At 36.7% G+C, this 27,727-nt stretch overlaps 1 protein-coding gene across 2 annotated transcripts in view; it reads left to right on the forward strand.

The window, feature by feature from the left end:
- Nucleotides 1-27,682, forward strand: part of TTBK2 (tau tubulin kinase 2) — a 122,145-nt gene extending 94,463 nt beyond the window's left edge. For both annotated transcript variants that reach the window (XM_004687872.2, XM_012728667.1), the window contains 5 exons: nt 4,594-4,810; nt 11,369-11,580; nt 13,420-14,008; nt 18,311-19,584; nt 22,088-27,682. In XM_004687872.2, coding sequence (XP_004687929.1) covers nt 4,594-4,810; nt 11,369-11,580; nt 13,420-14,008; nt 18,311-19,584; nt 22,088-22,550 — 2,755 coding nt within the window. In that variant the 3' untranslated portion in view covers nt 22,551-27,682. The remainder of the gene's footprint in view (nt 1-4,593; nt 4,811-11,368; nt 11,581-13,419; nt 14,009-18,310; nt 19,585-22,087) is intronic.
- The last annotated feature ends 45 nt before the right edge of the window (nt 27,683-27,727 follow it).

A 27,727-nucleotide genomic window follows, 5' to 3' on the forward strand; every position in this document is an offset into this window, starting at 1 on the left:
GTCAGTCTGCCTGTTCTGCTCCCCACTCTGGCAGTCTCTGGTAAAGCCTCTCACTGCCCCTGCATCTCTAGCCTGTTTCTCAGTTCTGTATGCATAAATAAATAAATATTTTTTAAAAAGATTAGGAATAGTTTTACATGTAAGATGCCACTCATATTCCTAGGGCTGAGATCAAGCATTAAAACCACTGGGCGGAACATCCCCAACCCCCACTATGGGCCTGATCTGACTTTGTTGGAGAGGGCATGTTTGTTGATCATTGGATGGCATGGAAGTCAGCTTGATGCTAAAATACCTCTGAAAGTCTATGGTCATCTGCTCTCTGGGGTGTCACTGAAAGCCTTTTATTGGGGTCTCGCCAGAGCACTGTACTCTGAATCCTCTGGATGGTTGGGATTGCTCAGGAAAACTATTAGCTGTGTGCTACATGAGACAGAAGCTGAAGATGATGTGATGTTATAGGAACCTCTCTTGGGGAAAGCCATCCATGCTAGAGAAGCTTGCCAGACTGCACACTATAACCTGAAGCAAAACACTTTCCTTCTGCACTGTCTATCCACTGCTCTCTACTAACACATGTCCATTGCCAACTGGCAAAGGAAAATACTGAAAAGTTTCATACTCTCTTTCAAAGAACAGGGCACAAAGGATGAGTTTGGATATGAAAGGTAATAATCCTATAATTGGCAGAGAGGTAAAAGGAGAAATAAGTTTACCTATAGGACAAAAAAGAACTGTAAATCAGAGGACACACAATATTGACCCTCCCTGAAAAGTAAAAATTCAATAAAGTGTTTGAACATTGCTATACTGACATTAGAGAGTACTGATTAAACCATGGATCTTATAATGCACCTTGATAATGTGAAAATTAACAAGAAAGAGATTTAAAAGTCTATAAAGTGTAATTTCATAAAATCTAACATATATTAACTAAAGAACTTTCCTCAGAAAAGCAACCATGAAGATAAAAGAAAACTAAAACAAAACCTCAAATGAAATTAACTATAGGCATGCATTTAAAAATAATGGATAACACCTTGAATCAAAAATTTGACTTAAGAAATAGATTTCAAAAGAGGTTGCATTGAATGGGGAGATAAAAAGGATAAGATAGAGGAGTGGTGATAGAAATTAAATGAGAGTTGATTGAACTCTGAAAGAAATAAAAGAAAAAGATAAAATTGCGCCTGACTAACTTACAAAGTTCTCCTATTTTTAAATTTAGTTCTCCTAAATGCACAAAGGAGAATAGACTGAAGTGAAAACCTAATAAAGGGCATTGAATTTCAATTAATTAATTAATTATTAATTCCCTCCTGACAATGAAAATAAAATAAAAAATCATTTTAAAGGGTTAGAAAGAAAGCAAGGCAAGTGGAAGACAGAAAAGGAATAGCATTCATATTGTCAGAATAGCTAAAGAAGAAAAATGGACAATACCAGTTAAAACTCAGAAACGTGAGCCTACCTGGTGGCACAGGAGTTAAAGTCTCAGCACTGTCAAGCTGTCAGCATGGCACAGCAGACCTCTCCTGTCTCGCCCATTGCTCCCCTCAGCAATGTATTTCAGTTAGTCAACCTATTCTGCTCTCCACTTTATTTCTGGTGAGTCGTTTCACTCCCCAGTACCTATTATATTCCAGTTACTTGTATGCATAAATAAATAAAAATCTTTAAAAAAAGAAACCTGAGGAACACTATGATAAAAGGTTAAATGAGATTATGGTGGTCCTCACTGTATTAATAAGGAAGTCAAAGAAGAAATTAAAAAATAACTAGGGACAAATGAAAATGTATACATAACCATCCAAAACCTAAGCAATATAGTAAAGCAATTGTGAGAGGGCAATACATAGCAATACAGGTCCACATCAAGGTGTTAGAACTCAAATATAATAAATTACTCCCTCAACTTGAGAAGTCAGAAAAAGAAGAGCAAATCTAAAAGCCAGTGGAACAGAAAATAAAAATCAAAGCAGAAGTAAATGAAATAGGAATTTAAAAGTCCAAAAGATCAATGAAACCAAAAGCTGGCTCTTTGAAAAACAGACAAACCTTTAGCAATACTTACCAACAAAATAAAGGAGAAATCTCAAATACATAGAATCAAAAATGAAAAAGGAAAAATCACAACAAATATTAAGAAATTTGAAGGACAATTGGAGACTGCTATGAACATCAATATGCTAATAAATTCAATAACCTAGAAGAGATGGACATCTTCTTAGAAATATACAGTCCAAGATAGAGGAAAGAAATAGAACCTTACAAGGCCAATCAGAAGGAAGGAAATTAAAAGAAAGAGTCCAAGACCATGTGACTTCACAAGTGAATTCTACCAAACTTTCAAAGATAAACTAATACCTTCCTTGCTCAAATTCTTTCAAAAAATCGGAAAAAAATACTTCCAAATATTTTGTATGTAGGCAACATTACTCTTAACACCAAAACCAAAACCAAAAAAAAAAAAAAGGCATCATACACACATACAAAAAAAAAAAACAACTACAGATGAAATCTTCCTTATGAACACAGACACAAAAATCCTTAATAAAATCCAACGATGTATTGAAAGGATTGTACACCATGACCAAGTAGGCAGGCATTGAACTGACCTGGTATAGGCTACTGACAGTTTGATTGGCATTCAGAAAGTCACTGTTCTTCTTCCCAAGGATCCTGGTGTTCCTGGTCCATTGCAGACTAGTGAACATGACCTTACTACCTCCCTGAAAGAACACTAACTGCTGGCTGAGCAGGTAGCTGCTACACTTGGGACTGCTGGCTAGCTCCATAGTCATGAAAACTCTCATCCCTACCCACGCCTGAACTCATCTGGCTTCCCTGAGCTTGACAGACATTTTTACAGCCTAACTACTACACATTATATCACTTCATCCTAAAGGTCATTGTAATTCAGAACTACTAGGAGAGCACCATCAAATGGGCTGCCTCAGTCTGTTTTAACCAGAGGATGATTGCAGAGCCCTGTCTTGGCTCAAGTGGCTGTAAATACTAAGAGAGGCTATACCCTTGGCAATCTGCAACAACCTGCATACCTCCAGGTCTCCCACCTTATATACTAGGTTCTTAGACCACTCCTCCTGCATTGGCTCTTAAGCTCTAGTCATCCTATTTGGTGATAAGGTTTCAACTAAAACAACATTAGAAATCTATTTCAAGGTCATCACAGCAGGACTGGGAAGAAAAGCAGTCTAGCTTAATCTACGGAAATAACTACAGAACATCAAACAAAGTTAGGAAGTAGAGGAATTTACCCCATCAATGGGACAAGATAAAGCCCTGAGAAAATTCCCTAACACACCAGAATTAACCAAACTTCTGGTGGAAGACTTCAAAGCAATAATCTTAGTGATGCTTACTGAAACTAAGAGAACAATAGATGAACAAGATGAGAAATAACAAGAACAGAGAAAATATGAAAAGGTTCAGACAGGTGACAGTGACAAAGACTACAACAGTTGAATTTAATAATACTGTAGAGGGACTCACCGATAGACTCAGTGAGCCCAAGGAATGAATCAATGGACCAGAAAATAAGTGAAACTTGTCCAAAAATCCTGACCAAAAGAAAAAAGAACAGTATAAATAAAGACTGCACAAGAGACTTATAGGAACAACCACATTTGAATTGTAGGGATTCCAGGAGAAAAGAAAGGGAAAGAAACAAACTTGCCGAAACTGAAGGAGGACATAAACATCCAGGCCCATGAAATTTAGTGAGTTCCCAACAAAACAAACATGAACAGAAACACCAAGGCACATTAATTATAATGAAAATGACAAAAATGAAAAATAAAGAGAAAATCCTAAAAGCATCCAGGGAAAAGCAGAGTCACATATCAAGGAACCCCCTAAGATTATCAGTAGATGTCTCAGTAAAAAGTTTAAAAATCAAAGGGCTCCCTGGTGGCACAGTGGGTTAAAGCACAGCACTGCGAAGGTAGCCACAGCCACATCAGTACAAGTTCGCTCCCCTCAACAGTGTACTTCATCAATCTGCCTATTCTCCTCCCCACTCTGTCTCTGGTGGATCTTCTCACCACCCCTGCACCTCTGGCCTGGTCTTTAGGAAACAACAACCATAAGAGATTCAAGGAGGCATAGAGAGAAGCACACTAGTAACTGGCATAACTTTCCAAAGATCTTTGGTTTTATTTGTTTTTTTTTCTCTTAATTTTGTTTTTTTTTTTAAAGATTTATTTATTTGTGCATACAGAACTGGGGTACAGGCCAGAGGCTCAGGGGCGGCGAGAGGCTTCACCAGCGACAGAGTGGGGAGCAGAACAGGCAGATCTACGAAGTACACTGCTGAGGGGAGCAGTGGGCGGGTTAGGAGAGGTCTGCCACACCATGTGGTCACCTCCGGGGCAGGCGGGAATCGAACTCATGTGGAAGTGGCTTTAGCTTCTTAGTTCAGTGCTTTAACCCGCTGTGCCACCAGGGAGGGCCCTGTCTTAATTTTGTATAGATGTCATCATTTAAACCAGAAACAAAATGTAGGGTAAGCTCAGTAATTTTTGATGTGCTGTTTTTAAATTATATCCTTTTGTCACCTCTCTGTTTTAGAATTGCCAATGCTACCCCCATCCCAGGAGACCTGCTTCGAGAAAATACAGATGAGGTGTTTCCAGATGAACAGCTCAGTGATGGGGAGAATGGCATTCCTGTTGGTATGTCACCAGATAAATTGCCTGGATCTCCGGGACACCCTCGTCCACAAGAGAAGGATGTCTGGGAAGAGATGGATGCCAACAGGAACAAGATAAAGCTTGGAATTTGTAAAGTATGTGTTTCTTACATAAAATTGTATCTTCTTATGTTTATATTGTTTTTTTCCTATTGCCAAAGCAAAGTATCATGATGCTCATTTTAATCATAAGTTAGACAATTGTATTACTTTTTATTTATTTTTTTGTAATCACAGTATTTAAGCTAATTTTACTTATACTTAACTATGGACACCTAGCATTAATCTTCATCTCATATTCTGTAGAAAAGATGAATGTGTTTAAAAAAAAAAAAAACAGACATTGAGGCTAAAAGAAAAGGTAGCTGGGTAGCATAAAAGTTAATTGTCTTTCCAAATAATGTGATTAGAATCTGGGCCCTTTGATTAGTGTGGACCAAAGGAGCTATGAGTACTTACTCTGAGAACTGTCTCAAGTAGAGGTGGAAAGTAAGGGTAGGAAGTAGAAAGCAAAAACTGTTCATGAGCTGATGGAAAATGGATGTGAATAAACTACGTGATTTTTTTTCTTCATTAGATTTTGGGCGGGCCTGTTTGTGAGATATATAGATATCTGGATTAAATGATTAAGTTTCAGTGATCTTAGGACATCCCAAGTTTCTCTTTGGTATTACTGTTCATTACCATAATGTTTAACTTTTTTAAGTGTAAAATGAAGTTACACTTATTTTAGTTAGGCTCATGCTTCTTAACATTTGATAGGAAGATGACTTTTCAGGCTTTATGAATGGGAAATATATCATAAAAAGTCTTCTGTAATCTCTTCCAGGAGTTAGGCCTACCTTTGTACTACATTTACTACAGTGTTAAACTTTATCTTTAAAAAAAAAAAAGAGACTATGGTGATGGTTCACAGGTGTCTTGGTGGTGGTCATTTTATGGGGATTACACCAGAGAGGAGAATGAACAACAATGTAAAAAATATATATAAATTAAAAATATTTTTTTAATTAAAAAATGTCTCCTTTGTTATAGGAGACATTTGGAAAAGCATTCTTAGTATAAATGTGATATGCTGCACTATGAGCTGACTGCTAAATAAGCACATCTGGAATAAGAATAATCAAAAATAGTACTAAAAAGTAGTTGGGAGGTCAGTGTCAGATTTTTGTGAACTGTGGCTGTCTGTGGCATCGAAAGCACGCTGTTTATTATAAAATGTCTCCAGTGACATTTTCAGTTGCCAGATTATGTGGGTGTCTATGCGTATATGTGAGAGTGAAATGGCACTGGACAAGGAAGAGCTTATTTACTCTTTATTTTCTGTCTCATCCATTATCACTATTCAGTCTGTATTTAGTTCTCTTCTGTTTTAAAATTCATCAAAAAATTATTTGAATTAGTCTTAGTTTTTGTTCTTTCACACAAGTAATGTAAATATGAACTAATTTTTTTTTTTATCATTTCCATGCATTTTGTGGAAGTCTTGGACTCACCTTTTTTCTTGACCTTTAGGTCAGGTCTTTTGGTCGAGTATTTCTGTTTTTACTTAGCTGTCAATATATTTCTATCTGCCTCTTTCAAAGACAGTTTATGCTGGATTCAGAGGTCTTGATTGACAATTACTGTTCCTCTGATGTCAATTATTGGTGTTCAAAGGTCCATATATATGTGTGTGTTTATATATCTGTGTATATATAAATATATATTCACTAATTATTAACTTCTTATTCACTTAATTAATCACTGGCTTTTTTTTTGCTGTTTACCTTGTTAATTGAATGTTCAATGTTAAATTTATCAATTAGTTCCAAATAATCTTTGTTAACAATATTTTTGAAAAGGACCTATTTATTTGACTTACTGTGCATACAGCTCTGATTGTCTATATTCTGTAACAGAGTATTTGATATCTGAAGTCTCTTGGAAGTTTTCAATGTATTTTTTTATATAAATTATCATTTCTGCAGACTTTTAAGTAATAATTGCACACCTTCTCATGTTTTACTATCTTTAGAGCTTTATTCATTACTTAATAACTGGTGCAAGTACTGTAGAATTAAATTAGAGGTTGAAGAATTGTGTTCTGTTTCTACTGGTAGCCAGAGTATACTCCCAGTTTGAGGTCAATTGGGCATCTTCTTGAGGGTCTCAAATCAAAATATATATCTCAGATTCCCCTTCTACTTCACACTTAATGTAAGGCTTAATTTCACTGACAACTGTGCTGCGATAGGCATTTGTCATTAGGTAGCCTTATTCCTCTGGCCTGCAACATACTCAGCCTCTTCCTTACTGTTCTATCTCCAGATTTTCTTGTTATTTCATTTTTAGTGAAGGACAAGATGGGGTGTTTAAGTATAGTAAGCTCCTACTTCTTGTTGTACCAATTACGTCTCAAAGAGAATTTCCTTTCTCTATTTTAGTTTAGAGAAATAGGTTTCTGCAAGTGACTAGTTAAAAATTATACAAAAAGAAAGATTATTGAACATTTTTATTCTGTTTATCTAAACTTAAAAAACAAAAATAATACTGAAACTGTGTATAAATTAAGAAAACTCATTGAAGGCCAACATTACTTTAATACCAGAACTAAAAATAACACAGACACGTACAAGTCCTTAAAGTTTTCACAAGCTAAATCCAACAATGTTTTAAAAGGGTCATACACCATGGCCAAGTGGGATTCATACCAACCATACAAAGATGACTCAACATCTCAAAATCAGTTGAAGCAATTCACCACATTAACAAAAAGAAAGATAAAAACAATATGGCACTCTCAATAGATATTGAGAAAGCATTTGATAGAAAACTAAAGCCTATTTATGATTAAAAAAAAAAAAACCTTAAAATATTGGGGATAAATGGAACATACCTTAACATAATAAAAGCCATTTACAGCAAATCCATAGCTAATAACATTCTCAGTGGTGAAAACTGAAACCTTTTTTACTAGATCCTAGTACAAGACAAGGATGTCACTCTCATTGTTACTATTCAACAATTATGGGAAGTTCTAGCTAGATCAGTTAGACAAGAGAAAGATATAAAAGGAAACCATATTGGAAAAGAAGAGTTAAAGCTATCATTATTTGCAAATGACATGATAATATACAGAAAGAACCTTTAAGATTCCAAGGAAAACTAATCAAAACAATCAGATTAGTCAGTGGCAGGGTACAAAACCAACACAAAAATCCATTGCCCTTCTTGTGTACTAACAATGAGAAAGAAGAGGAAGAAATTAGGAAAATGACTGCATTTACTATTATACACACACACAAATCAAATACCTAGGAGTAAATAAAGGAAGTAAAAGATCTCTACAAAGATAACTTAAGATATTGTTGAAAGAAATAAAAGACACCAAGAAATGTAAAATTATTCCCTGCTTATACACTGGAAGAATCAACATTGTCAAAGCGGCCATCCTATTCAAAGTAAAATACAGATTCAATGAAATTCCAACAAAAATATCATTTTTCAAAGAAATGGAACTAATATCACTGTAATTCATATGGAGTCATAAAGACACTGAAAAGCAAAAGCAATTTTTTTTAAAGATTTATTTATTTATGCATACAGAACTGGGGCAGAGGCCAGAAGTGCAGGGGTGGTGAGAGGATTCACCATAGACAGTGGGGAACAGAACAGGTAGACTGACAAAATATACTGCTGAGGGGAGCAGTGGGCAAGACAGGAAAGGTCTGCTGCGCCATGTAGATCACCTCTGGGATTGAACTTGCTGAACTCGTGCTGAAATGGCTGTGGCTAGCTAGCTTCTCAGTGCTGCACTTTAACCTGCTGCATCACCAGGGAGGACCCAAAAAAGCAATACTGACAAAAAGGAATAGAGATATCACACTTCCAAACCTCAAAGTATATATTATAAAGCCATAATAATTAAAATATCCTGTTACTGGAACAAAAAACAGACACACACAGACTAATGCACTATAATTGAGAGTCCCAAAATAAACCCACACCTGTATAGACAATTTATGACAAATGAGTCAATGGCATACACTGGAACAAGGATAGACTCTTCAATAAATGGTGCGGGGAAAATTACAGTTGAGTGTAAAAGAATAAACTATACCACTAACTCATAAAATACACCAAAATCAACTTAAAAATGAATATAAAGGCCCTCCCTGGTGGCGCATTGGGTTAAAGCACTGCACAAAGAAGCTTAAAGCCACTTCCGCATGAGTTAGATCCCAGCCTGTCCCGGAGGAGATCCACATGGTGAGGCAGACCTCTCCTGACCCGCCCACTGCTCCCCTCAGCAGTGTACTTTGTCGATCTGCCTGTTCTGTATCCCACTCTGTCTCTAGTGAATCCTCTCACCCTCCGCATCTCTGGCCTGTACCCCAGTTCTGTACAAATAAAAAAAAAATAATATAAAACTTGAAACCATAAAATACATAGAAGAAAATATAGCAAAACATTTCATGACATAAATTTTAGTGATGCTTTTAGGGATTCATCCCCAACGGCAAGGAAAACAAAAGAGAACATAAAATACAACTGGAACTACATCAAACTAAAAAGGGACAGTGGAAGAAATCATAATTAAAATAAAAAGATACCCAGCTGAATGGGAGAAAATGTTTGTACACCATATATCTGACAAAGGATTGATATGAAAGATAAAGAACTTATGAAATTCTATGAAAACAAAACAACCAATTGAAAAATGGGAAAAAGAACTAAAGAGACATTTCTCCAAAGAAGACATTCAGATGACTGACAAGCACATGAAAAAATGTTCACTATCACTTATATTAGAGAATACAAGTCAAGACCACCATGAAATACCTTCTCACACCTGTGAGAATGGCTTTATCAAAAAGACCAGAAACAGGGCCTCCCTAGTGGCAAAGGGCTAAAGTCTTACTAACAAATTGTTGTCAGCCACTGCAGTACGAGTTCCATCCCAGGCTAGGGAGCTGACCCACATGATGCAGCAGACCTCTCCTGTCTTGCCCACGCTCCCTTCAGCAGTGTATTTCAGGGGATCTGCCTCTGTCAAATGAATCTTCTCATACACACCTCTCCTTTCTGCCCCACTCCTCTGGCCTATACAATGCTCTTGTATGCATAAATAAATAAAATACATCTTTTAAAAAAAAGTAATACAAAGAAGATCAGAAAAAACAAGTGCTGATAAGGGAGTGGAGCAGAGGGAACCCTCTTGCACTGCTGGTGGATATGCAAACCACTCTGGAGATGTTTCAGAACATTCAAAATGGAACTGTCACTTGACCCAGTAATTCTAGTCCTAGGCATCTAACCAAAAAAATTCAAAAACACTAATTTGAAAGATAATTTGTATTCCCATATTTATGGCAGTGGTATTTACTGTAGCTAAATTATGAAAACAACTTATGTGGCCTGGATCAGATCAAGAAGTTAACACAATGGAATATTATACAATCTAAATAGATAAACTATGTCACTTATGGCAACATGGATGGAGCTTGAAGAATAATGCTAAGTGATGAATAATGCAGTATAGACTGGGAAGTTACTAAGAGTTAGATAAATACGAGATTAAAAAATAACCCTTGAACCTGAGGCATATATAAGGGAAGATAGAGGGGTTATGGGGACCACACCCTAAGAAAGAAATCAAATATTGTACAAAAATGAGCAATTATGTAAAAAATAAAGCTTATTAGTGAAATAAGCCAGAAAGAAAAGGAAAAATACCGAATGGTTTCACTCATAGCAGGAGTATAAAGGACCAGTGGAGAAAATAAAGATAATGATGAACAGGTATATACCAGAGACATTTTATGGAGGTGGAGTGGGGAATAGGATCAGTGAAGGGAGGGAAATGCACTGGACTATGGTGATGGCACATGGGTGATTTGGTGATGGGAAGCCCAAGGGGATTGCAAATGAGATGGAAAAATGCACAAAATGATGTAAAAATAAGTTACTATATAAAAAAATAAATAAAGCTTAAATATTTAAATAAAAAGGAAAAAACACCTAAGGCTTCATAACTTATAGAACTGAAACAGTGAGGGGCGTAAGGAAGAATAGGAACAAAGAGGAAAGAAGTACAGTGACCTGTGATGATGGTGGACTATGGGTGACTTGATGGTGGTTGCACTGCAGTGGTAATATCTGAATGTGGATATCCAGATATTACCTCAATTAAAAATAAAGAAAAAATTTTTAAAAATTTATTTATTAGGTTAAAAGTTTATTGAAATTGGCCCTCCCTGGTGGCGCAGCGCGTTAAAGCACAGCACAAAGAAGCTTAAGCCACTTCAGCATGAGTTCGATCCCCGCCTGCCCCAGAGGTGACCACATGGCGCAGCAGACCTCTCCTGACCTGCCCGCTGCTCCCCTCAGCAGTGTACTTCATCAATCTGCCTGTTCTGCTCCCTACTCTGTCTCTGGTGAATCCTCTCACCCTCTGCATCTCTGGCCTGTACCCCAGTTCTGTATGAATAAATAAATAAATCTTTAAAAAAAAAAGTTTATTGAAATTAAATTAGATTAATAGGTATGTAATAAACTAAACTAGCCCAAATATCCATCTGAAAATGTATCCCAATCATTTTGAACTTCAATGATTATTTCCATATATAGTAACTGGAATTAATGTTATGATTTATTTTATATTTTGTCAAGGCTGCTACTGAAGAGGAAAATAGCCATGGTCAAGCAAACGGTATTCTGAATGCTCCAAGTCTCAGTTCACCAGTTCGTGTTCGCTCAGAGATTACTCAGCCAGACAGAGATGTTCCATTGGTGCGAAAATTACGATCCATACACAGCTTTGAGCTGGAAAAACGTCTCACATTAGAGCCAAAGCCAGACACTGACAAGTTTCTTGAGACATGGTATGAAATAGTTTTTCTTTTTTTAGCATCTACATGGAAACAATGTTATTACTTCTAATGAATAACATGTTACAATGATAATAAATTCTTGCATTTTTGTACAACTGATTTAATTAAACTCATTTTCTGTCATTTTAATTACCATTTTGGTTCTTAATGTGAATTGTCTTCAATCATGGTTATAAATTATTTGGCATAGCCTTAAGCTTTGAGAGCTTAGTTGTGGGAACTGGTAACGTAACATAGGTACAAGTTAAATGAACATTTTTAAAGTGATTTTGTTTGGAAGATGATCTCTTTTATTGGAATGATGAAAATTCAGCTTATAGTTGGAAAGGACATTATAAAGATGGCATTAGACAGAAAGATAGAGTATGTGAGAGAGGAATAAGAGGTAACTTATAGAAAAGGGACAGGCAGCTTGAGTCAATTTAATGAAGGCCTGTGTGTAGAAAAATAGACATTAAGTTTATCATTCTTCTTGAAAGAAGGAAAAGTGGAGCTTTTGAGTGGTGTGCAAATGTAATGACTATTTGTAGGTGATGATTTTGAAGCCATTTTCCCCTAGTTTTGGTAACAGAAGACAAAAGAAGACAAATATTTATAACTAAAGAAGTCTTAAGTAATATTGAGAACTGAGTACCTTTAATAATAGTCACATCCTCAATATACAACAGTGACTACTACTAGTGGTGAAATATTAGCTTAAAATAACCATGTCTTTGACTGGTAGTATTGTGCCTGATGATAATTCAGTCACTTCTGGTCTATTCCAATCCAGCTTCTGTTTTAAATAATCCTTATATATGTGTTTTTCCTCAGATGGTAATTATTTAGTCTGGCCACTATGTGATATAGGCTACTGTCTACATATAGATAAGATCAAAAGGTTAGACTAGGATTGGGACATTGTTTTCAATATTTTAAGTTATGACTATTACTGAGAATAAATATGAGTACAATAACAATAAATACTTCACTTGGTAAAGAAAATTCCTTAGGGAAAAACAGAGAGGTAAGACAGAGTTGAAAATAGAATTTATCCAACTTAAGTCAGAACTTAGAATGACTCTGGAAAGTTAGAAAGAATTGAGGCATCTATTTACAGTATTAAGGAAAGGAAAAAATGTGTTGCTTCATCTGCTTTCCTACAGACGGGATTGTTTCTCAGATGCTAGTATAGCCAAACACTACCGATCACACTACTGCTTGTTCCTCAGCCAGGAGAGAGATTTGTATACAATGTCATCTGCCTTTTAATCCAGTGAAAATGAAAATATGCCTTGAATTGTCCCTTCACCACCATATGTGGAGCTCTGTGTGCACACTGGAATATGCCTGGTAAAACTGTAACAGTGCCATTTCTTCTTACAGTACCTTTCTTTGGAGTTTATTTGAATGAGAATACATCAATGTACATCTCTGAAAACAAAACAGAAACAGAAAGTATTTGACTTTTAGTTCATTTCTTTTGGTAGGGCTTCTGCAAGGGGGGAAAAAGACAAAAACAAAACCTTGGGTAAATTGCTCTGCAGTTTCTCAGGAAAGTAGAGAGCAGAGGGCAATATGACTGAATAGACAAAATAAAGGTGAACTGTATCACACCAGTCAACTATAACATAGTAGAAGAGGAGAGACAGCTTCCTCTCTTGAGCTTCATTTTCCAAAACAGGATTACAGCAGGTAGAGAAGCACATTATCAACCTGTGAACCTTTCCTTATACTTTATCCTACTTTTTCCCTTTTCTTTATGTGAATATTAGTTTTGTATAGAGGTCAGAGGTTATGTAGTAAATACTTCCCTAAAACCTTTGCATAATTTCTCTCCATTTTCTTAAGCCTGGAGAAAATGCAAAAAGACTCTGGTGCAGGAAAAGAATCTTTTCTCCCTGCTCTGCTTCACAAGCCTTGTATTCCTGCTGTGTCTCGTACTGACCACATCTGGCACTATGATGATGAATATCTTCCAGACGGTTCCAAGCCTGCCTCTGCCAACACTCCTGAGCAGGCAGATGGTGGTGGCAGCAATGGATTTATAGCTGTTAACCTGAGCTCCTGCAAGCAGGATATTGATTCCAAAGAGTGGGTGATTGTGGACAAGGAGCAGGACCTTCGGGATTTTAGGACAAATGAGGCTTTAGGCCATAAAACAACTGCAAGTCCTTCTGATGAGGAACCTGAAGTGCTTCAAGTCCTAGAGGAATCTCCTCAAGATGAAAAACAACGATTGGATCCATGGTCAAAAAATGATCATTTAAAGAAGGAAGCTTCAGGTGTGGTTTTAGCACTTTCTGGGGAGTACCCTGTCACTGCGGCTTCAGAACAGTATACAGATAGGCTGGAACTCCAGGTTGGAACTGCCAGTCAGTTTATTGCAGCAACACCCACAAGTCCAATGGAGGCACAAGCAGAAGGACCCCTCACAGCGGTAAGAGATTTTTTCTTGTCGTTTTTCTGTTATGCACATTAAGAGGTACTATTAGGAAAGAATTAAGAGTTGACCAACTAAGTTTGGCTAAGAGTATAAGGAGGGATATCTGGACTACATTCTATAGTTTTCTTATACGAAAAATTTTTTTAAATGATATTTCTGTGGCCTCTCCTTGGTGGTGCAACGGGTTAAAGCACAGCTCTATGAAGCTCTCCAAAGCCACAGTAGGACAACTTCGATACCCAGCCAGAGAGCTGATCCACATGGCGCGGCAGACCTCTTCTGACCTGCCTGCCGCTCCCCTCAGCAGTGTATATCAGTTAATCTTCCTGTTCTGCTCCCCACTCTGTCTCTGGTGAATCCTCTCATCCCACCCACACCTCTGGCATGTACCCTAGTCTGAGAGGAGGCTTTCGGTGAATAAAAATGTGATCTGTCAGAAACTCAATACTTGACACATATGTCATTGTAATCTCATTTCAGAATAACATTTATAATTTAGACCAAAAAAACTATTTATGTATGTGTAGTTTTAAAATTTGTACTTCTAGAGATTTTGAATCTCTGTATTATAAATATGGTGAGGAAGGCATATATTTAACATTCATGGTTTAAAATTTATACTGTTGCTCAGCCTAATTCTTTATTTCCCTTTCTCTTTTATATCTACCTCCTCAAAATTTCTCTTCTTAAATTGCTTTTAACTATTAGTTTTTCTACTTTCACTGTTGATTGTTTAAAATAAGGAGTCCAGGCCTCACTTCCAGAACTACTTCTTAGGTCTGAAATGAAGCAAACTTGTAATCTGCATTCTAACAAACAGCAGAAAGTAATTGTGATGTACAGGTCTTCTGCAAAGGAATGTTTTGAGGAAACTACTGTTATTTTCAGTTTAGACAATCAGGTGACGATGGCTGTTACCTCTTATGTCAGTAAGCAGTGTACTGTGTGAGCAGTAGGAGCCTCAGAAAAAAACAAATGTGGTGATAGCAAGGAACTATGTACAGAAAAGTTTTTCATATACCAGTAGTTACATCTATTCTTACATGGATGGGAGTAGTATGATTTTCTTAAATTTAGGAATCATTTCTAACCTTCCCTTCTACCTCACTAGAAACAACTTAGGGAAATTCAAGCTTAGGGAAGATGAAATGTCTTCTTTTAGAGCACATCGAGATGTACAACATTGAGAAAAGATAATAAAATTTCATTTTTTGTACACTTTTGTAGGAGTTTACCTGCATTTCATAAGTGTTTCTCTCTTTATCAGAATTGTCTTCCCTAGGAATGCTTTGTACAATTGTACAGTTGTTCTCTGCATAAAGTGGACTAGCCAAGGGAATAAGTTGGGGCTGAAATCTAGTCAAGACATGGCTAGACCAGCTGTACACTCTGTGCAGAGCTGTTTCCTCTTTGAGAAGCATCTCTTGTAAGTTGCTTGGCTAGCTGCATTTCTTCTGAATATTTGCCAAAAAAAACAAATTGAGTTATATTTTGTATACCTTTCATTGGGAAGAGAGGCTATTTGCTTTTTGGTTTGTTATTGGAAGAGAGGCTATTGATAGGAATGTTGAATTTCCCAAAGCTTTTGCTATCTTAATAATATTACTATTCTTGAGTGAGAGAAAAATAAAAGGGTGATTTTAAGTTAAAGTGTAAATAATAATTGATTTGCATTTTATTATCTCTTGCTATGAGACAGTTCTAAAAATGTGATGACTTTAAGATAATGAGGATGCTTCATCAGAAATGAAATGTGAGAGTGATATTAGTCAAACTTAGTACTGGGCATTTTAATAAAAACAAGATATAAATGATATGGAAAATATTGACATTGTTGTCTAGCTATAGAAGGTATATCTGACACAGTTAGAGAGCACAAGAAAGAAAATGATTGGATTTATGCTTTAATAAAATGTTTGTGAATTATAGAAATTAAAGATAATGAAAATTCCTCACTAAAAGATTATTAATTTTGTCTTTTTGTATCATGTCCACAAATGGGTAATTGCTTTTCTGTATTCATAGTCTAGGTTCAAGGAAATTATTTTCAACTAATAATAAACTTGCATTTTCTGCTTTTAGCTATTGACATTTGGCTTTTCTCCTTTTGTCAGATAATGTTTTTGCAGATTTGGTTTCAATTGAGAGAGTGTGGTGCATGGTAGTAGGCTGTGCTATACTATGCATCCACTGTGCTGTAAAGTCCCCAAATCCTATTCCTGACTTAGTTTAACGGTTTTCCATCATTTGTGAAATTGATATTAATAATTCTACCCAAAATAATTCTTCTCATTTAAAATATAGGGGAAAATAATAAAATTATTAGTAGTAAAAATTAGTAATAATAACAGAATTAGTACAAATTATTTTAATATAAGTTTAAAATGCTATGGGAAAAGTATATGGCAGTAATTGTGCATAGTTCATCATTGTTGCTCAAAATATTTTCATGGAACTAAATTGCCCTGGCTGGTGGTTCAAATCTCTTGTCAGTGTACAAGACTGCCACAACTTTTTTCATCTCACCCTTTTTTCATCTCATCCATACAATTACATTGTGTCCTCTCAATTTAAAATGAGTTTAACCTCAAAATTACATTATTTGCTAGCCTCAGTTTCAGAAGACTAAGCTTAATTGTATTCCTAATACAGTGAAGCAGATCTAAGTAAATTACTGAATGGTATAGTAACACCAGTTTCCTGGTGTCTCTGAAGTAGAAATGGGATCTAAGCTAAAACTTCAAATACATTTTGCTTTGAATTCAGACCAATTTTCATAGTTTCCCCAGAACATAATGGATTTCATTAAGTGATTTGACTTAGTAATATCTCAAAAAGGCTTTTTTCCTTTTCTGTTTATGGGGTTGATATGTTCTGTTTCCTTGCCTGTCACTTTTAACATGTGAAGAGGTAGAAGCTTAAGTATCTTAAGAAAGGAAATTCTTATTAAACACTGAATCCTATTCAGATATTATCACTCAGTGGAAAGGTGGTAGAATTTAATTTACCTAGAATTTAAAAATTAAAGTTTTTTTCAAGATTTTTATTTATTTATGCATAGAGAAATAGGGTACAGGGTAGAGATGCAGGAGCAGTGAGAGGATTCACCAGAAATAGTGGGAAGCAGAACAGGCAGATCCACTAAGTACACTGCTGAGGGGAACAGCGGGCGAGACAGGAAAGGTCTGCCTTGCCATGTGGATCACCTCCAGGGCAGGGATCGAACTTGCACTGAAGCAGCCACGGCTTGGCTTAGCTTCGCAGCACTCCAACCTGCTGCGGTACCAGGGAGCGCCCTAAAAATTAAAGTATTTTTTTTTAAGATTGATTTATTTGTGCATACAGAACTGGGGTACAGGCCAGAGGCTCAGGGGTGGTGAGAGGATTCACCAGAGACAGAACAGGGAACAGAACAGGCCCACTGCTGAGGGGAGCAGCGGGCAGGTCAGGAGAGGTCTGCCACGCCATGTGGTCACCTCCAGGGCAGGTGGGAATCGAACTCATGTGGAATTGGCTTTAGCTTCTCAGTGCTTTGTAAATCGTTGCTTATAGGAAGATACAATATTCGAATTGATAGAACTTATGGAAAGAAGTAAAAGGCATGTAAGTTTGGTTATTTTCAATGTACAGTACTTATTTTCTTTCAGCTCTGCATCTGAATTCTGGTTTTCATGCTCAAAAACTTGGAGACGGGAACTTTTTATAGCTCATGGGTAGAGTTAAGAGAATAAGACCAGCAATAGAGGAAGCTTCTTCTGTCCTGAGTCCTGATAGGAGGCTTGGGGTGGGACTGTTAGCAGAAGCTGGTGAGAGTCATTCTGTAGGAGAGAGGTCACCCAACAGTAACTGTGACCAGGAGTGGTAGAATGTAGTCACTATAAAAGCTTCAGTCCCTTAGGGAGGAAACAGAGAGGATTAACGCCCAGATCTTCCTCTCCTTTTCACTTCATCTTTGTTGGGCAAAGCCAACTGCTCTTTGGGCAAAACCTTTCAAAAATCAGAAGGCTAGGGAATCTGGACAACACAGTAAAGAGAAGTCAGTCAGTCTTTTAGAGCACAGAGCAGGCTAAAGAAAAGGATGAACTAAGAGGGAGACTGTTCTTTACAAGGGGCTAAGGAGTGAAGTGCCATGCAGTTTTATTCAGAATTGCTCATTTTAAGTATAAGTTGGGCAGGCCTGATTTATATCTATGTTCCTTTTATAAGTTAGAATTTAAGGTGTTAAATCTCAACTCATGCAGCTTTATTTACATTGCTCATTATTGCATTTTGGTGTTTTTTACCATCTTTCTGTAGATTACAATTCCTAGACCTTCTGTGGCATCTACACAGTCAACTTCAGGAAGCTTTCACTATGGTCAGCAGCCAGAGAAGAAAGATCTTCAGCCCATGGAGCCCACTGTAGAACTTTATTCTCCCAGGGAAAACTTCTCTGGCTTGGTTGTGACAGAGGGTGAACCTCCTAGTGGAGGAAGCAGAACAGACTTGGGGCTTCAGGTAGATAATATTGGTCATGAAATGTTACCCAATACTAGAGAGTGTGACAAATCCCAAGACCAGGGATCGAAAGACCTTCCTGACCATAATCGATTGACTGTGAGAGATTTTGATAATCTCCCTAGGGAAACTGAAGAAAAAAGCATTTTCTTAGGGTCAGACAATGAAGATGAAAAGTTAAGTAAAGGACAGCATTGTATTGAGATCTCCTCTCTCCCTGGAGATTTGGTAACTCTGGAAAGGGATCACTCAGCCACCAGTGAGCCTCTTGATGTGACAAAGACTCAGACTTTTAGTGTGGTGCCAAATCAAGACAAAAATCAGGAGGTAATGAAGCTTTTGGCAGTTGAAACTTCAGAAATTCCTTCACAGGTCATTGACTCACATGTTGAAGGACAGATAGGTCAGGGGGCAATAATACAAAAAAGTAAATTATGTAAGGATGATGACATCAAGACTGAAGACTTGCCAGGTCATCAAGGTGACCTATCTACTTTTTTGCACCAAGAAGGTAAGAGAGAGAAAATTGCTCCTAGAAATGGAGAACTGTATCACTGTGTTTCAGAGAGTGAACATTGTCCTCCATCCCGGAAGGATGTGGTTAGGTCATCATTTGTAACTAGACACAGTCGTATCCCTGTTTTAGCACAAGAGATAGACTCAACTTTTGAATCATCTTCTCCAGTCTCTGCAAAAGAAAAGCTTCTCCAAAAGAAAGCCTATCAACCAGATCTAGTCAAACTTCTGGTGGAAAAAAAGCAACTCAAGTCTTTCCTTGGGGAACTCTCAAGTGCCTCTGATAAATTGCTAGAAGAGAGACTAGCCACTGTTCCTACTTCCTTTTCTGAGGAGGAAGTCTTCACTCCCTTTTCAAGAATGGCTGTAGACACACACCTGAGCAGGTCAGCTGAAGACAGCTTCCTGTCACCCATTATTTCTCAATCCAGAAAGAGCAAAATTCCAAGGCCAGTTTCATGGATCAGCACAGATCAAATCAGTAGCTCAACTTCATCTCAGTTTTTGCCTCGGCCACCTCCAGGAAAACCACCCACAAGACCTGGAGTAGAAGCCAGGTAATGCTGTGTGTGCACCTATGTTATGTGGTATTACAGATAATTCTGTGTCTCTTTTATATCATTGATTTCATTTCTTTGCCTGCTTCTGATCCTCTGCTCCCTTCCTTTCCTTCCCCAAGATTTTCAGCATAGCCTTAACTCTCCACTTTGTAGTAGTGTAAACCTTGACTTCTTCATCTATAAAATGGGTAAAAAATTTGCTGTGACTTATGGAGGATGAAATAAGGTAGCGTATACCTAAGACTTTGTGTAGTGTTTGTTAGCTTGCAACAAAGGTTGTATCTCTCCCAGTCCATTTTAACTGCTCAGTAATTTTCTAGCTTAGTCAGTCAAGCTCCCAGTATAGCATATCATTATGATGTCTAATTCTAGTCAAGAAAATTATAGTTATAATTTAATGAATGGGCCCTCAGAATAGTGCTGTTTATCTGATTATAGATAAATAACAAATATTCTATATGAAAATATGCAACCTATATGCAGCTATACATAATAAAGATACTGCATTACTGATTACTGTAATTATGTTTTGTTTGTTGAATTATTGTCATGATATAAATGACCATAAGTGACTGTATTTTGAAGAAGAGAGGAAGATATTGGAGGGTCATTTTAACCGCTTTCCTTGTAGCCTTTATTCACTTTCACAGAGTAGAATACTCTAAACCCTTAGAGAGGAAAGAGAAAAAGGAAGGTTTTTAACAACAACAACAAAAAAATAATAAAATCAAAATACATTTGTGAAAACTGTAGTCTGTTCTAGATAGTACAACAGTAGGTCACCATCTGTTATAAAGTATTTCTCAAGTGTATTAAAGTAAGGTTCTGTTACCCATCAGAACTTGCTACACTTACCTAAATAAATTAATTTTTAGGGTTTCATATCCAAGGATAATTAAACACTGGATTTGAGGAGCCAGTAGGATTAGACTGAGGAATGGTGATGTCCTCCCTGGTGGGCAAGGAGTTAAGTCTCAGCACTATCAAACTATCAGCAGCCACTGAAGCACAATCCCAGGCCAGGGAACTGACCCACATGGTGCCACAGACCTCTCGTATCCCACTGTTCCCCTCCGCAGTGTATTTCAAATATTCCTCCTGTTCTGCTCCCCACTCTGTCTCTGGTGAATCCTCTTACTCCCCACATTTCTGTCCTACACCCCAGCTCTTGTATGCATAAATAAATATTAAAAAAAAAAAAGAAAAAAAGGATGGTGACAAGTGAAGAGTCATTTAGCTGAGACATTTTAAAAATGTGATTCCATGAATAGTATTCAACACATCCCCAATTTTCTTCTGCTGTGCTTAATAGAAACGGTATATTTGTGACTTGAGTTGCTTTGAAATGAAAGAAAATAAATCTTATTTATTATTAAGCAGCTTATCTGACCTCTAAAATTGGCATTTGGTCACAAGCCAAGTGTATGGTATTGTGCCAGATTTAAATCTGACTATGTTGAAACTTCTGGGCCTTGGGTCTTCCCCCACTTATATCCTGGCACAGAGGGATTATTTATTATATTCTTAAAATTTTACAAGATTTGTGAAGTTGGTTTAATCAGAATGAATTTCATGTCAGATTCTAAGATGATGGTGAGTAAAGAGAAAGAGGGAAAATTCAGAGAAAAAAATCAGTAATTTGTTGCTGACCCTTGATGGTGATGATGGCTATTTATGTCCCTACGTCCTACACGTGCTAATACAACTTTGGGAGTTTCCTCCCACTTCCTACTATAAGGAGTGGCATGTCAGAAGATTGAGGTTTATATTGTTAAACTGAATGAGCCAGAAACATATTAGGGCAAAGAAGACATTGCTATTCATTTGAATATTCTTTAGATTTAGAATTCTAAGACCCAGCTCAGCTGCCTGTAATAGGGATAGTCAGTGCCCAAACCCAATTGTTCTGAATCTCAGACTTTTGTCAGGGGCAGAAACAAGGCCAGAGAAACCAGTGATGACTCTTTTGTAAATTAGTGAGGTTGAATACAGTTTTATCTGTAGTTCCTGCTATTGTAAGTCCATGTTGAAGACTTAAACAATGAGGTTTAATGTTTGCATATGTATATGTATGTATATACACATGTATATATATAAACACATATGTATATACATGTGTGTATACACACACACACAGAATTCCTGTCTTAGTAGCCTTATACAAAATTGTTTCCTCTTTCTCATCTGCTAACATACTAGAAACAAGTCATTAAGTTAGCTCTAATGTAGAAGTGCAAATATGCCATAGGAAGAAGGGAACTAACATTTTAGTGCTTCTGAATTGTAGATATTCAACTAAATATCTTGTGTTGTTATACTTGTGTTGTTACACTGCCTACTAACTCTGAAACAGTCTTATTAAAAGCTATGAGAGGTTGAGTTGGTCCAGGTCTTACAGCTGGTATGTGAAAGAATAACTCTTATAAGTGTCTCCTGATTTTGACTCGGCACAAGGAAGCTTTAATGAATTAAAATGAAAATCATTCTCTGTTCTTTTAAGGCTCCGCAGATACCGAGTCCTAGGGAGCAGCAATTCCGACTCAGACCTTTTTTCCCGCCTGGCCCAAATTCTTCAAAATGGATCTCAGAAACCCCGGAGCACTACTCAGTGCAAGAGTCCAGGATCCCCTCACAATCCTAAAACACCACCCAAGAGTCCCGTTGTCCCTCGCAGAAGTCCCAGTGCCTCTCCTCGAAGCTCTTCCTTGCCTCGCACATCTAGTTCTTCTCCATCTAGGGCTGGAAGGCCCCACCATGACCAGAGGAGTTCATCCCCTCATCTGGGGAGAAGCAAGTCACCTCCCAGTCACTCAGGATCTTCCTCCTCAAGGAGGTCCTGCCAACAGGAGCATTGCAAGCCCAGCAAGAATGGCCTAAAAGGATCCAGCAGCCTCCACCATCACTCGGCCAGCACTAAAGCCCCCCCAGGGAAGAGTAAGTCAGCCAGTAAACTCAGCAGATAGGAGCCGGGCTGCATCTCTGTGAAAGGTGTGAGATCTTCCTCCTAAACCTGATACATGTGTGTCCCTGTACTGTCTATTTAAAAAAAAAAATCAGTGTTGATTTTCTCTTGCAAAAGAAAGTAACATGATAAATTATTTAAGAAGACATAAATATATGATAAAGAATTCTAAGGCAGGCAGCAAGCAGATCAGGAATCAATCCTTTGCAAAGGAAGGGGCAACCCAGCAAAATCCAAAGGGAAGAAACTCATTAAATGAACTCTCATTGTTTAGCTGTCTTTGAAACAAAAGTGGTGAAGGTAGGAGGTAGAATGGAATTTTAAGGACTTGGCCTACTTTTTAAAGGCTCTACTCAAAGATTATATAATATCAAAAGTTAAACTTCTTGTTTTAAGATTTTCATTCAAAACTTCCCAACCTTGGAGGAGTCAGAACTGCTCCATTATTAGAGTTTCTGAGAAGTCTGTTGCTGGGAAGCCAATGCTCATTCATATTTCACTTATGTCTTTATCTGGTGTGTTGAGATTTCACGCCTTTACTTTGCCTCATTCCTATTTCACATTTTTTAAAGATAATGTTTCTCACCCAATCTGATCTCTTATTTTAACAATACATTATAGTATGCATTTAGCAGCAAATGCTAAGAATTTTAAGTCCAGTAACTCTTATTCAGTCCCTAATATTTTTCTTTGGAGAAACAGTTCTTAACTCAGTATATTTTTGTGTATGTGAAAAATAATTGATAAAACTTAAGGAAGGGAACATCTAAATGGAGGTTCCTGGCACGCTTTATTAGAGAGTGGGGCAGAGAGTGGGGTAAAATCCCCTTCATGAGAAAATAACTTTCTTCTCCCCTGTGGGAGGAGAACCGACCAGAGTAGACCTTGCTTCCTTCAGTCTCTGAGTACCAACTATTGCTATCCTTAACCTCTCAGATGATACCAGGGAAGTACAATGGAATATGACTTTATGTTTTAGAGACTTAGAAAGAAAAGCAAAAAGAAAGTAGATATGTTGTTGAAGTATATAATCCTCAAACTTTGTATTTCATACAATTAGCCAATAAGAGATGAGTATCTGGGGAAATAAATCTAGGCTTAATATTTATCTTTTTAACGTTTTATTACCTGCTTCTGTGCTTTAGTTTGAATATTTGGGCTTCTTGACTTGATTTCCATGTACTATCAATTTATAAAGCTATAAGGAGATTCATATTGTTCTAAATCTCACTCCTGCTAACAGGAACCAGAAAAATTAAATTATATTAGACTTTCAAAATGATTCTTTTATACTCTGTAGGTGTTCTATGTTGTAAAAATCTACCTTATTAAGGTCAAGTAAATTGGTCTGCTTGTTGAAATTTGCCTTCTAGCAAACATCTGTGCTTTCTCTTTGACCTTGTGTTTGCTGCCAAACCTAATATGGTTGAATTGGGAAAAAGAAAAAAAAAAGGAAAGAAATCTGTTTCCTTATCAAGTGAACATTTTCTAATGCTGCATCAAAGCTGCCCTGAAGCTGCACTGAACTTTCTTGTTCTCTTTATCCGTGTTGAGCTTTTTTTAAGAAAAAAACAAAACTCAAAACACTATTGAGGCATATATGGTCTCCCATAAGAAATGTAGCATAATGTGGAATCTTAATTTCTTTCCCATTTGAAGCACTACAGAGGAATGCAATAGATAAGACATATTTGCTGTTTAACTAAAGCACCTATAATATTGGAAGACCAATCCTATTGTATTATACTGTATAATAGTTGCTATAACACTTATTTGCATGTCTTCATGGTAAGCTATATAAATATTTATAAATATATATAGAGAAACATATGCTTATATAAATTCATTCTTTCTCATACTCCATTTGTAATTCAAGATCACAGATGGTGAAATTCCTTTATATTGTGTGCCTAGTGTACACTTGGGCCATGCCTATCTTCATTTTCTGAAAATATGTTCTTGGCATGTGACACCTCAGATTCTTCTTGCCTTCCCTGTGTATAATGCAAGGGTTGGCAGTCTTTAACTAGCCAAGATAGATTATTTAACTTTATTTTAAAATATATTTTAATAAGGGAAAAAAGTTACTAGGACATGCTTATAATGCTGGTGCAAAGATTTGTCATGTTAATCACATAATTCTTTTCTTATGGTTAGAGAGGGTAAACTGGAATGATAATCATGGGTCTGACATAAATTGACTTTTTTTAAAATCCCTTAAAATTACTGTTCTACTTTCCTCTTTCACTTGGGGAAGGAAGAGTGTCCAATTAGGAAGTCATCATTTTTTATGTTGTAATCGCTAAATTGTGCTTTATAAAGTAGCTAGCTTTAGTCCTGGCCACTGGCCTCTGGTCAGAATTGCCCTGATAGTAACCATTGGAAAAACTGATGGGGCTGCAATTGTGGTTATGAGTGTGTGAGTTTATTGGCATTTCTCTCCCAGCGGTCTATACTGATAGTGAAGGCAACATGGCAGTTGAGTGTTTTCTTTCTTAGTTCCTTCTGTCTATAACCCCCAATTTTTACACTGTTGTTACCTTTTGTAAATATTTTATTTAAAAATGCATCAAAATCCAGAGAGAAACAAACACCTTGTGTCTGAATATTTTATTTTGCATGTAGAGGAGTGAACCAAAGATGTTTCTTCTCTGATACTTTCAAAAGAGAACAGGCTAATTATAGTTTACATATCAATAAGTCCACTTAAAAGTACTGTCTTCTATATTTATTTTATGGTTTTCAAAGCATAGTCTATGCTTTCAGATTCACTCAGACTCAAAGAGTTGGCAGCCCTGAACAAGGCACTTTTGGCACAAGAACTTTTATTTTTTGTTTTATTTTAGAGTATGATATAGAGAACAAATGGATTGTTATTTTTAGTTCTTTAATATTTATTTTTGTGGGTTTTTTCTTAGTGATAGCATATTTCAGATTTCAGTGACAAATATAGATTATCCAAGTAATTTTAAACCAGTTTGGTTATTCTACCTAAGATAGGAACATGATTAAAGTCAAGCCAAACTATACCAAGAGTACTCTGGGCCAGAAATGAAAATTACCTTTTGAAATTAGGGGCCTACTGGTTTCTCGTGTCATGATGCAAACTGACTGGTTACCTAGTCACACTTGCCCTTGCTTTCCCTTCTCTAGTCTCTGTAATTACTTGGGTGAAGATAGAATTAGTTTTAGCTCAGGCCCATCAATTAGTACTCTTCCTGAAGTATGCTGCCAAATCTCCAAGGTGTACAGATTGGTCGAAATACTAAATTCTACATAGTAATCTTTTGTACAACTTAAAGGTATTTAACTTTAATATATAATGAACAAAGAAGAACTGGGTCATATCAAATTTGACCATAAAGCATGGATTATAAACATCTTTGAATGACCAGTCTTAGGCAGGCACTCTCATTCTTAACTTGGTATGCAAGCTGGCCTTGCTGACAGTGGCCTAGTTACATTTATTGTTTTTAAGTTGCATGTTGTGAAGTGAATGTCTTTTGTAAAAGTTGCCAAGTTAATTAAGTCCTAAATAAGTAGCAAGATGGTAATTGAGACCCACTGTTGTCATTATCTACTTTATATTCTTTGATTTAAGGTACTAAACAAATCTCAGTTGCTTACTAATTCAGTGGACTAGCTGTGCAGTATCTCTGCCCAGCTCCTAGCCACTGTGGGAACTTGAGGTTCCTCAGTAATCATCAGAGATTCTTTCCAGGTCACAGATTTTTATGTGAATGTTTCTATGGTTGCATTCAATCTACCAGGAAAAAGTATACATTGGTGCATGTTTTATAAACCCAGACACAGATAGTTAAAACTATAATTAGTTTTTCTATACCCAATAGCTTTGAATTAAAAAGATGCTTTTCCCAAAGGATGATTTTTTGTTCTAAATCCTAAGTCTAACATTAGGAATTGATGACAGGAGAAACAGGATCTAGAATTCAGAATTTAGTGGCTTAGGGAAAAATGCATCTTACTGTGGCTATTTGAAAATATATTTACTTGTAGATAAGTCTATCTTTAGTCTTGGAGATCAAATTTTTCACAATTTAAAAACTTTTCATTCCTTTATATTTATCAAACATGACATGTTAGGGAACCATTTCTCCTGTCATGTTCATGTATATTGGAATTAAGTTATTTGCATTCATTCTTTTAATGTGCATTTACCACAGATGTGTTAGAACTTTGCCTACAGGGAGAGATATTTTAGCATCTGTATCATTAAGAAGATTGTGATTGACAACAACTGTATGTGTAATTTTCTTAAGTTTGGGTCTGTAGACAGTTTATTTGCAGAATACTTATCTATGTTTTAATGCAAAAAGTACTGTAGGATTAAGGCATGTAACCACTATATCACTGTGGTAGTCCTCAAATATCATTGTTTACCCAAGTTCAGAAGCCACAGATGGGTATTTAGACCTTGCTTTAGGGAAGGGAACAGGAGTTAGTTCCAGTTCTCGGACAAAATGGGAGGATATAGTACATAGAAAACCCCAGGTGATTGTTTAGGACATTTTACTTCCCCGTCGTCATCCAATAAAACTCTGGTGTGTACCACAAGGATGTGGGAGAAGTGTGGAAATATCACTGGATATTTTCAATATTTTGGTTGTCCCTGGAATCATGCAAAACTTAACCCAGCTAATCTCTGCAATCTGCAGAATCTGTTGCCAGCATTGCTAAGGAGAACAATAGAAGTTATATGGGGAAATCTTATGTTCTTAGGACCTGGGACAATGATACCTATTCATTTAGAAGTGAATTTGGATGATGCACACCACAAATTCTGAGAAACACTGACTGGCTATGGAACAATGACAGTAAAGTCTTGGCTCATCAAAACATTTTCAAACTCAGTTATGATTATCTGCTTCAGTTATGATTTATCTGCTTTTATGATTTATCTGCTTTTATTCCACTTGAACAAATTTTAATCAGATGTTTGACAAGGTCAAAATCACCTTGAGGTTATATATAATCTTACAACACTTACGTAACAAAGTAGGTAACATTTATACAAGAATGATTTGAACATTTCCTTAGAATTTGCTGGAAAGAAGGGAAGTCTTTTCCTTTGTGGCTCTGAAACTTTAACAGGGTCTGCCTTTTAAATTGAAAGTGACAATATGAGCAATAGTCTGTATCATTGGTGAGTCTAACTTG

The sequence above is a fragment of the Condylura cristata genome, unplaced genomic scaffold (genome assembly GCF_000260355.1).
Source record: "Condylura cristata isolate star-nosed mole 26May11 unplaced genomic scaffold, ConCri1.0 scaffold00023, whole genome shotgun sequence".
Taxonomy (NCBI): domain Eukaryota; kingdom Metazoa; phylum Chordata; class Mammalia; order Eulipotyphla; family Talpidae; genus Condylura; species Condylura cristata.